The 17,873-nt window shown below is 42.5% G+C and overlaps 1 protein-coding gene across 1 annotated transcript in view; it reads right to left on the reverse strand.

Moving 5' to 3' along the window:
• The window catches only part of LOC141298294 (integrin alpha-X-like), a 104,031-nt gene that overhangs the window by 27,169 nt on the left and 58,989 nt on the right, over window positions 1-17,873 (reverse strand). The window contains exons 12-17 of the mRNA XM_073828801.1: window positions 9,178-9,324; window positions 8,888-9,085; window positions 8,615-8,748; window positions 8,383-8,525; window positions 8,081-8,229; window positions 7,485-7,616 (exon numbers count right to left, since the gene is read on the reverse strand). Of these exons, the coding sequence (XP_073684902.1) occupies window positions 7,485-7,616; window positions 8,081-8,229; window positions 8,383-8,525; window positions 8,615-8,748; window positions 8,888-9,085; window positions 9,178-9,324 (903 nt within the window). The remainder of the gene's footprint in view (window positions 1-7,484; window positions 7,617-8,080; window positions 8,230-8,382; window positions 8,526-8,614; window positions 8,749-8,887; window positions 9,086-9,177; window positions 9,325-17,873) is intronic.

A 17,873-nucleotide genomic window follows, 5' to 3' on the forward strand; every position in this document is an offset into this window, starting at 1 on the left:
TGATAATTTGATCACTCCATCTCACCTGGTCGTACAAGTTCAGGAACTCCTCCACATATTCTTCCAATGGTCGTTCCCCTTGCTGAATGTCCAGGAGTAACGCCTGTTTCACACATACTCCGTATGCAGTGCGTATTTTTTTCCGCACCCATGTTAACGGATCAGAGCGTTCACACTGCACGCGGTTGCTGTCCGTCAGTGCGTTCCAGATGCGGTGCGTTTGCAGCAGTGAAGCGATCGTTTAGGCACAGAGTCTATTTTTGCTGTGCTGCATTGCGTTGCATGCGCTGAATTAAAGTGACAGCGCATTGTTCGCTGTAAAAATGAACATGAATTGACACGGAAATGTACCGTAAATGCATATAATTGCAGTCTTCTGTGTTTCACAGTCAACACGTGGCTTTTTGGCTAGGTCTAGAATAGTGCAGTTTTAAATAAACAAGGCAACATAATCCATGCACTTGTCCAGGTAGAAAAGTTCTTTAAAATATGGTTTTTAATGAAGATTTAATGCGAAAGAAAGGCAAAGAGAGCCGACTGTTTCTGTCTGTGGTAAGTTTTAATTTAAAATAAATATTTGTTCAAATAAAATATTCGTGAAAGCCCAATTTCAATATGAAAAGGAAGATATAGCCTACCTATGCTGTGTTTAAATGTGTTGCAACTTGCTTGAGCAACTTAATATCCAAATCTATAAGTCAAATGCATTGAATAGCGTACGTTGTTTATAATACGTTGAGTTTAAACGTGAATATGTCTAGTATTACTGTATTAGTGTACTGTGATAAAAGAGTATCCTATGCTGAAAAAGCACATTTGGATTTGAAATTAAAATAACAGATAAATAGTGTGTTTGTGGTAAACACCCGCGGATCAGTAACGGACTGCAAACGCGTCCTGTGTGAAAGCAAAACGAGTCCGTGCTGCTTCTGCACAGCATACGCAACGCACATACGGAGTATGTGTGAAACAGGCGTAAGTTCTCAGCCCAGTTCATGTTTGGTAGGTCTAGCAAACTGTCACGGTGCGTGTAGGAATGTGCAAGACGACGAGGGAGTAAAAGCAAAGTTGTTAATAAATTCTCAGGCAGTGAAACAGCAGAAAAGGAGACTGGAATGCACACACTAGGTAACGTTGTAATGAATGTAACATTGTTGCCAGACAAGGAAACTCAGAAAACAAACAAACTTATAAAGGTGTGCTAATTACAAAGACAGGTGATGTGAATGACACTGATTAACAAGAAGAACCAAATATGGGCATGGGGTGAAAGGAAAGGAGGTGACGTTGGGCCAAGTATGGTGACCCATACTCGGAATTTGTGCTTTGCATTTAACCCATCCAAGTGCACACACACCCAGAGCAGTGTTTACTCCTATTACTTCCCATTGTTTACTGTTTTGTATTGTCTCTGTTGTTCCCAACGCTGTCTCTGACTCTTGCCTGTCTGATCCTGAGTTTATTAAAAAAGCTGCAAATGTATCCTAATGCTTCTGACCCTTCATTCCAGCATTATTTTGAGCAGAGCGCATTGTTTTTTTTTTTTATAATTGTTGATATTTCACCATTAAAAATTTCTGAACAATAAGCTAAAGAACCGGTCGCAAACTGGAGATGATAGACGAAGTAAAGTTCAATCACAGTGAAAGGTTTATTAAAAAAACTCAAAAGGCATCCAACGTAAATGTTCAATAAAGTCAATGGGAAGCGAGTTTGGTAAATATTCACAGTCTCATCTGAGTAGAAATCCAAATCCTTCCAACACAGCGAGTAGATCCAAGTAAGCTCCAGCGTGGGACCTTGATACCAGGAAAAGCTAGTTCTGGAGGGGGCCCTGGAGGAGTGGGCCCTGGAGGGTGCTCTGGAGGAGCGGGCCCTGGAGGAGCGGGCTCTGGAGGGCACTTGGGAGGAGCGGGCTCCGGTGGGCGCCCGGGAGGAGTGGCACGCCCGGCCGTAACAAAGAAGCTGGACACACTAGAGTATTGAATGGCACTCCTGGCCGTGGTGAAGGAACAGGATCCTTTAGTACATGGAACGGCACTCCTGGCCTTGACGGGGGAACTGGATTCCTTAGAATTTGGAACGGCACTCCTGGCTGTGACGAGGGAACTGGACTCTTTAGGACATGGAATGACGCTCCTGCCCATGACGACCTTCTGGGTTCCCGAAAACTCGGCAGCCATCTCGGTCTGGGACTCGTGGCTGGCGGCCATCCTGGCCTGGGACTCAGGCTGGATGGCTATCCTGGCTGGGAACTCAGGCTGGGCGGTGCTCAATGGCCAGGATTCTTAAGCTGAGGACCAGCACGGTTCTGGTGGATGGGGGCAGAGGAAGGGAGGCAAATTTTAGCGCTGACTGGACTGATGAAATAGATCGGTCCATTAACATTGCTCCCAGGTCAGCCCTGTTGGAAACCCATTTCCGGGCACGGGGAAACACAGGAAGAGTGGAGTTGTCATGATCAATGGTCTGGCATGTGGAGGATCTCGCCACAGGGTGAGTTGGCAAGAAACAGTGTTTTTTCAGGAGGGACGAAACTGGCACTTATTACCTTTGATCTCCTTTACTTCTAGGTTAGAGCCATTCCAGTACAAAGTAAGATTGATTAGTTCTATCAAAGAGAAATCACATATGGGAAAACTACAACGAACAGTTTTCTTATACAGTCCCATCTGAAAGACAGCACATAATGAGGCATTAGGCAAGCTCACCAGGCAAGAAAGCTTGACGAATTCCTCCACATACCATTCCAGGAGGCAATCTTTCTGGCAGAGACTGCAGAGCTGGTCCTCAGCCCACATCATCTTGTTTTAGGGGCTGGTATTCTGTCACAAACTGGAGATGATAGGCGAGGTAAGTTCAATCACAGTGAAAGGATTATTAAACAAACTCAAAAGGCTTCCAACGTAAATGTTCAATAAGCGAGTTTGTTAAATCTTCACAGTCTTATCTGAGTGGAAATTCAAATCCTTCCAACACAGCGAGAAGAGCCAAGTAAGCTCAGCGTGGGACCTTGCCACATTCCAGGCAACCCGTAACCCATGTTTTTCCAACCTTCTACCCGTAAAAGTGCACTGAAGCGGCAGTAAAACCCGTGACTTCTGACCCGTGAACTCGTACTAGATCGATGTACTCCTAGTTCCGAGTTCTGATGTGAACACAGCCCGCGAAACAACGCCAGTCCTTACTGATGTGGTGTTCATGCGAAAAATAGAGCTTAGGACAATATAACGTTGCAATCAAATTAATAATAATATAAAAATAATAAATGCGCCCAGGCAGTTTGGTGTGACTTGCCTAGAATGCTATAAAGTCGTGGTTTGAAGTCGTGATTTACGAGCTCAAAAACCTGCCTGGAATGCAGCATTAATACCAGCCACAGAGTAAGGAGGAAACAGGAGGAATACTGGGAATTATAGTGTTCTAAGGCAGACAGTTGACTGGAAATGGGTGACAGTGGCTGGTGAGACAAGTGACTTTGACAGAACCAAATATTTTCCCTTCATTTAGTCAAATGCTTACATTTTATGTATCTTTTTTAACAATGTATGTAGTGAAGGACACAGCTTTGTGCTAACCTTTTTGACACATTTATGAAAACATTATGATACCTAAATACTTTTGGCCAGTAGTGTACATCAATCCAACAAAGACTATCATAATAAGTGTGCAATTTTTAAGTTGGGTTTATGTGTCATGTTACCTAAAAAGGTTGTGAAAAATAACTGTTTTGTCTGTTTCCTTTCTGGCGGCTTAAAATTGTATATTCTGCAGTTCTATGAATGCAATTGTTGATATTTTACCATAACAACAAAGAACCAATGATTTTCCATTAATTTTGTCAAAAGCTAACAAAACAGGACAGCACTTAATGTGGTAAATCTTTACACGTTTACACATCTTTGTGCTTACCTTTTTAAAATCATCAACACAATGAATGAGTTAAAATTTGCCCAAAAAATATGTCCCTGTCAGTAATCCTGTCCATGTTATTCAGTCTTCCCACCACAAGAGGTCACCTGTGCATTATAGTAACTCTCACACCTCACTGACTGTTACACATCACCCTGCACTACACTTCTCATGTTCCATTGTACGGCTTACTGTGTAAATACAAGGCCATTACAATTATTCAGGGCAGAGTATTGTCTTGTGTTTAGCACTCTCTATGTGTTCACAACTATTAAGGAGTCAATTTCTAAATATTTCCTGAGTCTATTTTAGTCTTGTGTCTAGTCATTCATGTCTTGATTTCCTTGCCTGGTTATTATCATCATCTTGTCTGCACATTTGATGAATTTGATTGGTTTCAACTAAGGATATTAGTCTTATTATTGGTAAGTTGAAACGCCCAGCTGCTAGTTGGGATGTTTTGCCATTTGATTTGCTGGCTGCGACATTCAATTACACTGGGCCTTGTATTACCGCGATTGTTAATTGCAGTCTTTAAACAGGCATTTCTCCTTTAAGTTTTAAGCAGGCGGTTATTCAGCCCTTTCTTAATAAGCCTACTCTTGACCCGTTGGATTTTAAAAATTATCGGCCCATTTCAAAGCTGCATTGTATCTCTAAAATATTGGAAAAGGTAGTTTTAGCTCAGTTAAGTTATTTTTTGGCTAAAAATGAGGTGTTAGACGCTTTTCAGTCTGGTTTTAGGGCAGGACACAGTACTGAATCAGCTTTACTGTGAGTTTCAAATGATTTATTACTTATTGCAGACTCAGGTAATAGAGGAGCTCTAATCATGTTGATATTAGTGCAGCTTTTGATGTAATTGATCACGATATTCTTATTAATCGCTTGGAACATGTTGTGGGGCTGAGAGGGATTGTTTTAAAATGGTTTTCCTCCTATTTAAAGGGGCATTCAATTTCTGTTAGGATTGGGGATTTTTCCTCCAAGTCAGTTTCTCTGGATTGTGGAGTACCTCAGGGTTCAATTCTGGGACTTATTGTTTTTTCTCTGTTTTTGCTGCCTTTAGGCCTAATTTTTAATAAATATGGTATATCTTATCACCTATATGCCAATGATATTCAGATTTATTTACAGATCAGAGCTGGAGGATCAACCCCTAATTTATCCTTGGTATCTTGTCTAAAGAAGGTGACTAGCTGGTTAGAGCAAAACTGCCTGCAGTTAAATGCTAGCAAGTCTTAAGTCATGGTTTTTGGGATGAATAAGGATGACAGTGGTTTAACCAATTTTTTAGGTACATGGGAAACAAATGTTCAGCCTAATTGAGGTGTAATTTTTGTCATATTACACCTGTTTTGCAAAGGCTTCATTGGCCTTCTGTGAAATATCGAATACAGTACAAGGTGTTGTGTTTGTTTATAAAGCTGTTCATGATTTGGCCCCGGAATATATCAAGGACTTGGTGCTTATGAACTCTGGTAGATCACAAAGGTCTTCTAATTGTTTACTGCTCTTCGTTCCGAGAAGTCGTCTAAAAACTAAAGGGTATTAGTGATATTAGATCTGCACCATCAGTTGATGCTTTCAAAATCCGTGTGAAAACATATTTGTACTCTGTCACTTTTAATTCTTGATTTTGTCATTGCATATTATGTGGCTTGTATGTTTTTTCTTTCTTTTAGATGTACAGTCCTTTGGTCTATGTTGTAGTAGAAAGGGCTATATAAATAAATGAGACTCGAGACTTGTCTGTTTCGCTGCCTGCCTTGAATCTCTTGCCTGTCTGGATTTACATTTACATTTATTCATTTGGCAGACGCTTTTATCCAAATCCACTTACAATTGGGGAGAACAACAAGCGATTCATCCTAAGAGTCGGATCGAAGCGGGAAGTGCTCAAAAATACCATATATCAGGCATTGTTAGATGAGTACATGCTAGAAAGAGAAGATCACGAAAGTAAGATTTTTTTTTTTTTTTTTTAATTGGGTCAGATAGATTTGAAAGAGATGGGTTTTTAGCAGTCGTTTGAAAACTGTTATGGAAACAGCATTCCGGATAGGTGTGGGAAGATCGTTCCACCAGGCAGGAACAGTGAACGAGAATGTTCTGGAAAGTGATTTCATGCCTCTCTGTGGTGGTACAATGAGGCGTCTTTCACTAGAGGATCTCAGACTTCTGGAGAGGGTAGTAGTGAATGGAGGTAGGCAGGTGAAGAGCCGGTGACTGTCCTATATGCCAGCATCAGTGTCTTGAATTTGATGCGTGCTGTAACCGGTAGCCAGTGCAGGGATATAAAGAGAGGTGAGACATGGGCCTTTTTGGGCTCATTGAAGACCAGCCGTGCTGCTGCATTCTGAATCATTTGTAGAGGTCTGATTGTACATGCTGGAAGACCGGCCAAAAGAGCATTGCAGTAGTCCAGCCTAGAAATGACCAGGATCAGGGCCAGGGATTAACCCTCCGTCTTGCCATTTTGCACTATGTTTGCCCCTCGACTGATATATAGACTGTCTGTTTAGATAACTCATTTGCCTTGCCCTTTTGGATTACGTTAGCCGCCAATCGACCCTTGCCTGTCCTTGGATTACTGTACCTGTTTGACCCTGGCTGTTTTTGACCATGCCTTTGTTCATAAATAAAAGCTTGCAATTGTATCTGCCTGCTTCTCACTCTCATTGCTCCATAACAGTCCCAGACCTCAGCCATTAATGTGTTAAAAGTTAACATTTTTTAACACATCCTTTCTAAGACTGTGGGTAGTATGCAAAGAGCCACTCATTCTGGACTCCATTTCCCAGATACCCTCTGCCTAGGAACCATGGACCCCTCCCTTTTACTATAAAGAGCCCTATACACCCTTTAACCCACTGATTGCTGTGAATTGTTTGTTTATTAGCAACGTTATTCCTTGCAATCCTAGTTTCCGTTTTTCTCCCACGTTTACCTTGTTTTCCTAGTTTCCTGGTTTCCTTGCCTGTGTTTTTATCCTTGGACTGTTTATCTGTGTTTTTATGATTGTTCGCTGACTGCCCTGACCATTGCCCATTATTGGATTACTCTTTTGTCTTTGCCCTGGATGATATTGTTTGCTGGTGTTCGACTCGCTGTATGATTAAGTTTTTAAATAAAGCTTGCACGTGGATCCTCCACCCCATGGTCAGGCATTCACTGTTACAATTTTATAGTAATCTACATTTAAAGACAAAAATCCCTTGATTGTGCAATATTTATCATGGTAAATTATTATCTCACTCATGGTCTGTAAAAGACTAAAGTGTGTGCACATACTGTAGAAAGTGCATGATTTCTACTCCTAACTCTTAAAGGTGCATTATGTGATTTCTGAGAAACACTGTTGATACATGATACTACTAACGAGCCAATACCCAAAAGGATCACAGTCCTATCTTGCTAACATGATATACACAGGCAACTCTGCCATCATAAGTGGACTCGCCCCTGGTAGTTGGCTTTAAGTGTATTTTGGTGTTCGGTCCAATCCACTTTCAGCAGTGTTTCTGAGAAATCCCTTACTGCACTTTAACTTTACACAGATGAACTCTTACATTGTGGTCTGCAGTGGTCTTTATCTCTGGATGGAGTATTGGTTTCAAGTTTTGCATTGTTGTAGATGGAAGACCCTCAGATGTATAATTTATCTGATTAGACAATGGGTTCAGAGCATCTTCTGGACAAGCCTGGTGGAAAAAAATAAATAATTTTTACACTTTAACACTTTAGTTTACTGACCAATTCTCACTATTAACTAGTTGCTTATTAGCTTGCCTATTATTAACACATTGACTGTTTATTAGTATTTATAATGTACATATTCTGCATTACTATATTAAACATTCCTAATCCTACCCAGTACCTAAACTTAACTACCTTACTAACAATTAATACACAGCAATTTAGGAGTTTATTGAGTCATAGCTGATGGTTTCTTAATAGCAAGAATTAGACCTTAAAATAAAATGTGACCTAAATGTTAATAACGAACACTCTAAAATTATACATGGTTCACTGCTATTAATTGTCTCCATCATATTTCTTAAAATATTGAATAAAATATTAAACTCAATATTTTTTGTTTTATTTTATCACAGTATCACTACTAAAGGGATCATGAACATCAATAACATTTACAATTGATGCTTACCTCTACAAAAAAAGGATGACTTTTGCAAACTTCCTGCATATCAATGGTCATCATATCGCTGAGTAGGCGTTTTTTGGCTGAGAAATAAGCTCGATAAATCTTTCGCTTAGCATCCAGTGTTATAGTGTAATTAATATTTGCAGCCAAATCTATAAAACATGATTGATCATAAGAAGTTAAAAATATAAGCAAAGCAGAAAGGCGTGACATTTTAAGAGTATATACTACAAACCTCAAGCAGAATATACATAATGTAAGCACAATAAAGTTAGACTTAGTATGTAATTAGTTTATGAATAAACCTGTTAGGCTATGTTTGTATCCACTCATGGTGAAGCACACAGTCAGGATGTTTTGTAATGGCTTTGTGCAGTCCGTTACACTGGTTTGTATTTTGGATGGGTTGTAAGTTACTTTGGTGTCCAATAGCATGACGGGTCTGGACCTGAATGGTTCACATAAACACATGTGAATGATTACTATTTCTGTGTCTGTGTGTACTCATTGTAGGTATTTTGACTTCATTTAACACACCTGAGAAGCTGAACTGCTCCCATGGACCCAACAGCAATATCAGGAAGGCTGTCTCTACTCTGGTCTGGAGAGGACTGACTCAGTGAAATCCCAAAAAATCGCAAACCTGATTGTACTGATGATCCACCAATCCTCTTCACAGACAAGGAATAAAACGGATAATGAGGGTATTATAATGAGCCCCTGAAGTGAGCTCATGAAGTGAAAAGTAATGCAAGGAAGGTGCTTTAAACTACTATGCCCTTAAACTGCAACCAACTACATCTTTTTCACCTGTGAATATGTGGGATTTATTTGATCTACTCCTCCATTGAAGATGTAGATGCTGCCCTGTCCGTCCTCCTCTAAAGGAGCTCCAATCAGCACATCCCTGAAACCATCACCATTCAGATCTGCTGGACTTGCCAGAGAAGAGCCAAAACGTCCCCTCTGACCTGCCATTCCGATTAGTATGACATCAGAAAAAATGAACTATGAAGAAAAGAAAAAAAAACAATATTTAATCCATATTATTTTAATTTAAATAAGAATTTTCAAATTTTAATCCCCATTAATAAATGTACCTGACTCGTAAAAATGTAAACAAACACTTTGCCCTCCCGATCAGGATCCATGTATGTTGGTGCAGATATCAAGAGAAGGTCTGTATCGGAGTCACTGTCCAAATCCACCACACAAACATCAGCTCCAAAATATGAGCCAATCTGAGGCTGAGATAAGGGAATATTATTATCTTTATCTCCTTTCTGCTGATTGTAACAAACTACTGTACATTTGTGTTTTGATCCTGTTCTGCTATCACCTCACTTATCACACATCTTACAACCATCTCTGGTTCCTAATGTTAAAGTCTTTAGATGTCCTTCACACAACTTGCTTGAATTAACTTAATATTTTTGACTTCTTTCATTGATCGCTACTGCTACGCAGAATCTCTCAAATCTTTTAAAATTTGATTAGGGTTGACCAGCTGCCAAAACTGCTCAAGTTGAAATGTTCAGGCAGGCTTTTTGAGAACAATGTATCCACCTTAAATATTTACCTTGGTGCTAATTTCTTTTGAATTTCCTTTCCTTTTTTTCATTTCACAACAGAAATGTCTCATATGAAGTAGCCCTAGGGGCAGTATAGCATTGGTGGACAGTAACAAAGTAGCTTTACTTTGTTGCTGTACTAAAGTACATTTTTCAAGTATCTGTACTTTACTGGAGTAGTTTTATTTTAAGTAACTTTTACTTTATTAAATTCCAAAGCATAATATCGGATTTTTTTACTTCACTACATTTTTATAAAACATAACGTTGCTCCTTAATAAATATTATGTGGTCCGAGATGCAGCAGTGGAGTCTAATTCATGAACAGCTGATTCTTTTTAAAGAGCCTGTTAAATCGGCAAAGCACATCAAACGATTGGCTTATCCAATCAAAAAGCTGTTCTTGAGTCGACAACTCAGATATGATTTTTTTTTAACCATACTGAAAATAAGTAAATATTGTTTGCTGAAGCCAACTGTCTAGCTAACAGGCTTGCTGGTCCTAAGTTGAGGTAATTATAAGTCCAAATATTTTTATTCAGCCATCTAGAAAGATAACATCTGATGGAAAAAGAAAGGATATAATGTTCAGTACATGGTAACTACAGTAATTATATCAAAGTGGGAAGTGATGCCTTCTGGGGGAATTTGTCCAGGGGTGTTTTTATACCACAGACGAGGTTTGTGAAAAAAAAATATTATGAAAATATAGGTATATTTTCCTTTAAGGAACGCTCCACTTTTTTGGAAATAGGCTCATTCTCCAACTCCCCCCGAGTTAATAATTTGAGATTTACTGTTTTGAAATCCATTCAGCTGTTCTCCTGTTCTGACGATATCACTTTTAGCAAAGCTTAGCATAGATCATTGAATCCTATATAGCATCGCGTTCAAAAATAACCAACAAGTTTCGATATTTGTCCTATTTAAAACTGAAATAGTCAAGGAAGTTTGCTGCCGTAATATGGACACAGCAGGCATAGTAATGTCTCGCCGGTCACATTGTCAGTTACCTAGCTGGGAGTTAATTTCAGGCGCTGTGTGATATTACTGCACCTGCTGCGTCCATAGTACTGCAGCAAACTTCCTTGACTATTACACTGGAATGGGAGTTTAGTTCCTAATCTTGGAGAATGAGCCTGTTTCCAAAAAAAGTGGAGTGTTCTTTTAAAATGCTCATGAAAACTTCAGGCCCTATTCTCATGTCATATAAAAGTGACATTCTGCTAAACAACAAGCTTTAAAACACTTTTTTTTTTACTGGTGAAAATTAGATAGTCAAATCAGTTTACTCTCAGGCACATCATAGTGTAAGTGTTACGGAAGCAGACAGACGCAGGAGGTAAGTATAGAGTTTGTGGATACTTCTACTGAAATCCGACAAAGAGAATGGCTGTAGCCTTTGCCTTGCAGGAATCAGAATGACCAGAAGCGGAACCAGAAGAGCACACACCTGCAACTCAGAGAAGAGCTACAGTGAGTCTGCTTCGTGCAAACGATCCCAGACACTGGGGGATCTGAGATGTGCTCTTATGTGGTGGCTGATTAATGGAGGTGATGCAGTGCAGGTGTGCGGTTACTACTCAGGTGACTTGAAGACTTGGTGGAAGAGCCTAACCCACCTACAGCCTGCACCTGAGGGCCAAAACCTCTGGCGCCGTGGTGGTCTACCTTTTCCTCTAGGTGCTGGATTGTCTGGATGAGCTGAATGAAATTCCTCAGTCAACGCTGGATATAAGATGTCATCTCTGGGAACCCAGGACAGTTCCTCAGAACCATAACCCTCCCAATCCACCAAATATTCCAGAAGACCACAACAGCGCCGAGACTGCAAGATATCCTTCATGTTATCTACTGGTCCCTCATCAAGTCACAATGGAGGGGGGGTGGGGGGGGGGGTATGGGTTCCCAGTTTGACCTGTTCCAGAATGGTGAAGGGACCAACAAATCTGGGGCTCAGTTTCCTAGAGGGCAGGTGCAAACAAATGTTCCTAGTTGTAATCCCTTTAAGGGTAGCAGATGACAATGACTAGAATGCATGTATTTTCCTCTGAAGTAGGCAGATATGTCATGAAATCTACTCCTAGGTGTGACCAAGGGCGGTTTTGAACAGGCAAAGGATGTAACTTGCCTGCGGACAGATGACGTGGACTTTTGGCCATAGCGCACTCCTTACATCCTCTCACGTACCTTCTTACGTCTCTGGACATCTCCGACCACCAGAAGTGATCTGCTAGCAGTGAGAGGGTGTTGTTGGCCCCTGAGTGACCAGTGCCCAAGGAGGTGTGAGAGGTGTGAATGAGGGTAATCCGTTAGGATCTGGGAACAAACTGGAGACTTGGAGGGCAGCCGGTGGATTTCTGGGAGCAGGAGTGACAGAGGCTAGAGGTGAGGTCCATTCTCTAGGACTTACGATGAGCTTTGATGGATATTAGCAGGTTCATCAGGAACTTCATTGGATGTATGGAGACAGGAAAATGCATCGGCTCGGACATTCTTAGATCCTGGTCGACGGGAAATGGTAAAGTCAAACCTAGTGAAAAATAGGGCCCATCTAGCTTGTCTGGGATTAAGTCTCTTAGCATCACAGAGATATTGTAAGTTTTTGTGATCTGTTAGTACCTGGTTGAGCCGCTCCCTCCAGCCAATGACGCTATTCCTCTAGGGTTAGCTTGATAGCTAGTAACTTCCAGTTTTCCGATATCGTAATTCCTCTCCATCAGGCTGAGCTTCCGAGAGTAATAGAGTCGAGCTTGGTACCCCTGCCTCTGGGACAGAATTGCCCCAATCCCGGAGGTAGAGGCGTCCACTTCTAATATGAAGGGCAGATCATGGTTTGGATGAACCAGGAGAGGCACGCTGGTGAAAGCGTGTTTCAAGGTGGAAAAGGCTTCCGAAGAGGCAGAGGTGGCCCTTGAGGAGTGGTAGAAATTAGCGAATCCTAAGAAGCGTTGGAGTTTTTTATGCATGCGCACCCCCTCGTGATTGATGACATATCAGAGGAAGTGGACAGACGGTTGATGGAAATAACTTTTCTCTGCTTTTAGGAAGAGATTGTATTCACGCAGTTTCTGAAGGACCTCCCCAACATGGTGGTGATGGTCGGCCTCGCTCCGGGAGTAAATCAGGATATCATCAATATATACACGATGACTGACCTGTGCCTGAACTCCCGGAGCACCTCATGCATAAAGTCTTGGAATATGGAGGGGGCGTTGATAACTCCATAGGGTATGACAAGATATTGATAGTGACCGGTAGGAGTTACAAACGCAGTCTTCCTCACATCCCCCTCACGTATTCGGATGAGTTTGTATGTATAGTTTAGTGCACGATAATTAATACAGGGGTGGAGACCTCCATTCTTCTTCCCTACTAAAAAGGAACTTGATGCGGCAGGGGAAGTTGATGAGCGGATGTATCCTTGGTCTTACTCTCTGGAAGCCACAAAGGGTAAATCTTCATTCTCTGCACTGGCTCACCTGGAACTAGGTCTATGGGACAATCCCATGGCCGATGTGGAGGTGGTTAGGAAGCTCTTTTGGGACAGAATACGTCATAGAATTGAGAGTAAATTGGAGAAATCTGAACAGACTGCTTCTCTATAAGACTCTCAATAGACGTGGAGTTGATGTTTAGGTGAGTAACGACAGGTTTGGGTCGATATGGAAAGCAATCCGGGAAACATCCCTTACCCCATTTCAGTACTAAGTTTGGTACCCCAATAGAGGATGGGATCGTGCTTCACCAACTACAGGTGCCCTAGGATGATGTCTGAAGTAGAACCCTCCAGAACCAGCAATTGGATTTCCTCTGTATGGGGTTGTCCGACTTGGAGGTGTAGAGGACCGCATCTATGTCTCACATGTCATTGGGTTAATGGTTTTCCAGTTATTGAGTGGATCTTGTATATTGTCAAGGTACTACTGGTTGGGAGTTTGAGCTGGTGGCAAAGGTTTCCCGAGATGACGTCCCCAGCTGACCCCCTGAGTCGAGGAGAGTGGTAACTACAATAGATGAAACAGAGGTGATTAGCAGAACACTGGTAGTTAACAGGTGACTGGTGTGGTTGATGTTATGGGCTGTTATGGAAGCAGACAGACTGGAACTAGAAGAAACACAGAGGTAAGTCAACAGGTAGGTAATACTATAACTCAGAGAAGAGTTACAGTGAGTTTGCTTTGTGCAAACGAGCCAGGACACTGAGGGATCTGAGATGTGTGCTCTTATGTGGTGGCTGATTAGTGGAGGTGATGCAGTGCAGGTGTGGCTTGTTAATACTCAGGTGACTGTGATCGCTGGACTTGAGTGGTGGAGGAGCCTGACCAATCTGTGACAGTAAGCTTCACAGTGAACATCACTTCATGACTCTCATGAACATAGTTCATATCAACAACAAAAATATATCTTGATTCCATATAGGCTAGTTTTGAGCAGTAAGATTATAAAAACAATGTATAAAATATATATTAAATTATATAAGTTATATATAAATTATTAAATCTATCAGTACTTTTTTACTTAAGGAAAGGAGAGGACGTGATGTGGGGCCAAGTATGGTGACCCATCCTCGGAATTTGTCCTCTGCATTTAACCCATCCAAGTGCACACAGACAATAGTGAACACACACACTGTGAACACACACCCAGAGCAGTGGGCAGCCAAGGCTGCGGCGCCTGGGGAGCACCACCTCAGTCGTGGTATTGAGGGTGGAGAGAGTGCTGGTTATTCACTCTCCCCCACCAACAATCCCCGCTAAAACTGAGACTTGAACCTGCCTTCTGGTAACACCAAAACATGATGGCCTAGCTTGAAGCAGGCAAAACACATTTTGACACTGGAGACTCCAGCAGGAGCCAAAAGGGTCTGCTTCGAGATAGACCAAGCTGTACCAAGCTGATAGAATCAGCTGAGGAGTAATAAAACTTTTCTGGACAAGAGACCAAAGGTGGTGAAGAATGTCCTTGTGATGACACACCAACTCCCTGGATTGAAAAACATCACATGGACCAGAGCAGAGCAGCATCCATGCACTTTGCGAACGTTCAATAAGCCAAACTTGAAATTCCCTTTGTAAAATGGAAAAATTCAGGCAACCCAGATGCAAGATGGAGTACAGACCTCCACCCTTCTTCAGAACTAAAAAGTAATGACTGAAAGAGCCGTGATTCATGTCCGAAGGAGGAACCTCATCTATTGGTCCTTTGAGCAGGAGTGAAGTCACTTCCTGCTGCAGAACAGAAACCTCTAAGGTGCTGTTTTCCACAATAGGATGAACCCTGTTGAAACACATAATTATGTCAAAATGAATGGTTTAGGCAAGTTACCTCATAAACACATTCATGAGTTATGAAGTCCTAAATGACCATAAAGAGTTGGGAGATAATCAAGCATGTGTTAGATCCGCATCATGCGTCAGGTTTTAAAAAGACTCCTAATGGGCTCTTTCTTTAGTGTGGAGCGGTCCCTGGGCACGTTGGTAGGATTGGCAGATTCACTAGCTCTCTTCTGCATAAATTGTTTAGGTGCAGCCAATTGCATCTTAGCAGTGGGGCTATGAACCGGTTCAAGGAACAAAAATTAAATAAAATTTTGACAGAACTGTAACCAGAAATGGAGACTAAATGAAATTTAATAGTTCTGAACAGAATCGAAATCTTTAAATGCCATTAACTGGTTAATAACATAATTTTTTTGTTCAATTTAATATTTGAATTTTGCAATCGACCAATCAAGAATTCAAGTAGTACTATGATGCTGACGCATCTAATGAGTGAAATGCCCGTGCTTATCTATAAATTCATCATAGGTAAGTTACCATGGCAATACCCCACTGTAAATTTATCCGAGGATATGTCACGAACCGCCAAGCATTAGGCCTACATTTAAGTGAAAATGAACGGCAGGTAAGATGCAACTTGTGTGTTTTGAAACCAGCAAAAATAGCAGGATATTGTAGAACACGGATTCACATCACACACCTGCAGTGCATCTGTGAAAGGAGAAAACAGAATTAAACTATATACATAAATCGTGTCGGTGCCTCACATGCACCCAACATATTTTGCTAACTTGACATCGCAGCCTGTTCATTATCAAAAAAGTTCAAATATTCCATTCAGTCTGTGATGTTCCGTACAGCACTGTGCTGTTATAACCAAAGTGAAGTATGGTGTTTTATGTTGATAATGCGAGTGAAAAGCAAAGCCTATTGTTTACATAGGCTTACAAACAATATTTTAGTGTCCAGATCCATCTCAAATATGGTAACATTTGGATTTGTGTAGAATAAGAGAGGTAGTGTCACACGTGCAGAGATGATGAGCCAGGAGAACACATGAGGAAACCGGGGTAACAAACAAAACACTGATTTATTAAATACACTAAACAAAAAGACAAGGAGTAAACAAACACAGAGACTTCAACAAAACAAAACCGAGAAGCAGAAAAACACATCGAAACATTAACACCGGATAATAGAAGTGAGGAACAAAGAAACAGGGGAGTGGCTACAAACGAGATAAGGGGAAGTACAAATATGGGCAAGACTAAACCAAACTAATACTAAACCAAAGGGGGGAAACAAGGACTAAACCAAATGTACTAGAAACAGAGGGGGGGAAACACTAGGAAAACAGAACAGAACATGACATAATCCTGACAATACTACCCCCCCCCCCCCTCACCGAAGGCGCGGCTGACGCCTAATAACATTTACAGGGGAGGGAGGGTGGGCGCCCTGGAGACCACTAAACAGGGACCCCGGAGACACAGGATACAAGGGTGGTCTCCAGGGCGGATCAGGGAGTTCAGGGGGCATGACCGGGCAGACAGTCCAAGAGGCCATGGCGGATCTGGGGGCTCAGGAGTCCATGGCCGGGCAGACAGTCCAGGAGGCCATGGCGGATCTGGGGGCTCAGGAGGCCCTGGCGGGGCATACAGTAGGAGGCCATGGCGGGTCAGGGAATTCTGGAGGCCATGATGGGGCAGACAGTCCAAGAGGCCATGACCGAGCAGACAGTTCAGGACGGTGCTTAGGGTGAGCAGGCTTTGGACGGCGCTCAGTGCGAGCAGGATCTGGAGGACTGGACGACCCCAGCGGAGACTCTGGAGGGCTAGACATCTCCAGCGGAGACTCTGGAAGAGCAGGCTCTGGGCGAGCGTTCACTTGAGGGTGCCCTGGCGGCGCGGTCACTGTAGGGCGCTTTGGAGGCGCGGACACTGGAGGGCGCTCTGAAGGGCTGGGCGGAACCAGTGGAGCCTCTGTTGGGCTGGGCGGAACCAGTGGAGCCTCTGTTAGGCTGGGCGGAACCAGCGCAGACTCTGGGAGGCTGGGTGGAACCAGCAGAGACTCCGGGAGGCATCCATATTGTCTGGGGGTTCAGGAGAGACCGCCATCTCGTCCGGGGGCTCGGGAGAGACCGCCATCTTGTCCGAGGACTCAGGAGAGACCGCCATCTTGTCCGGGGGCTCGGGTGAGATCGCCATCTTGTCGGGAACTCAGGAATGGAGGCCATCTTGGCCAGGAACTCAGGAACGGTGGCCATCTTGTGAGCTGATTCTGGCTTGGCAGACATTTTGCGTGCAGATTCTGGCATGGCAGCCATCTTTGAATTTTGAATTGGGAATCGAAGCCTGCTGTACTGAGCACTGGGCAGAGGCAGGTGGCCTTAAAGGCGGAAATGAAGCCGGGGGGCTTGGAGGGATCGAGCTCTTTGGAAAAGGAGGTGGAGGACACTGGCTTGTGGTGAGCTGGAGTGATTGCATGCTTTCGGATGGGAGGAGGATAGTAATCCTCCACACCGACATGGAACTTATAGTTACTGAGATTAAGTACATGATTAAATCTTAATAAAATCCGCTAGGGGTTTGCGGCAATCGTCATCAGTTACTAAATTAAACAGAACATCATCCTTTAGTCCCATCCGAAAGCAAGCATTTAACATTGTATCACTCCAGCTTACCAGATGGACAACGCTCAGAAAATCCTCCACGAACTCCTCCAATGGCCGCTCCTCTTGCTGGAGGTTCCATAGAAACTCCTCAGCCCAGTTCATCTTTGTTTTTACATCCGGTGTTCTGTCACACGTGCGGAGATGATGAGCCAGGGGAACACACGAGGAAACCGGGGTAACAAACAAAACATTGATTTATTAAATAAACTAAACAAAAGACAAGGAGTAAACAAACACGTAGAGACTTCAACAAAACAAAACCGAGGAGC

This window comes from Garra rufa, chromosome 22 (assembly GCF_049309525.1).
Source record: "Garra rufa chromosome 22, GarRuf1.0, whole genome shotgun sequence".
NCBI lineage: Eukaryota > Metazoa > Chordata > Actinopteri > Cypriniformes > Cyprinidae > Garra > Garra rufa.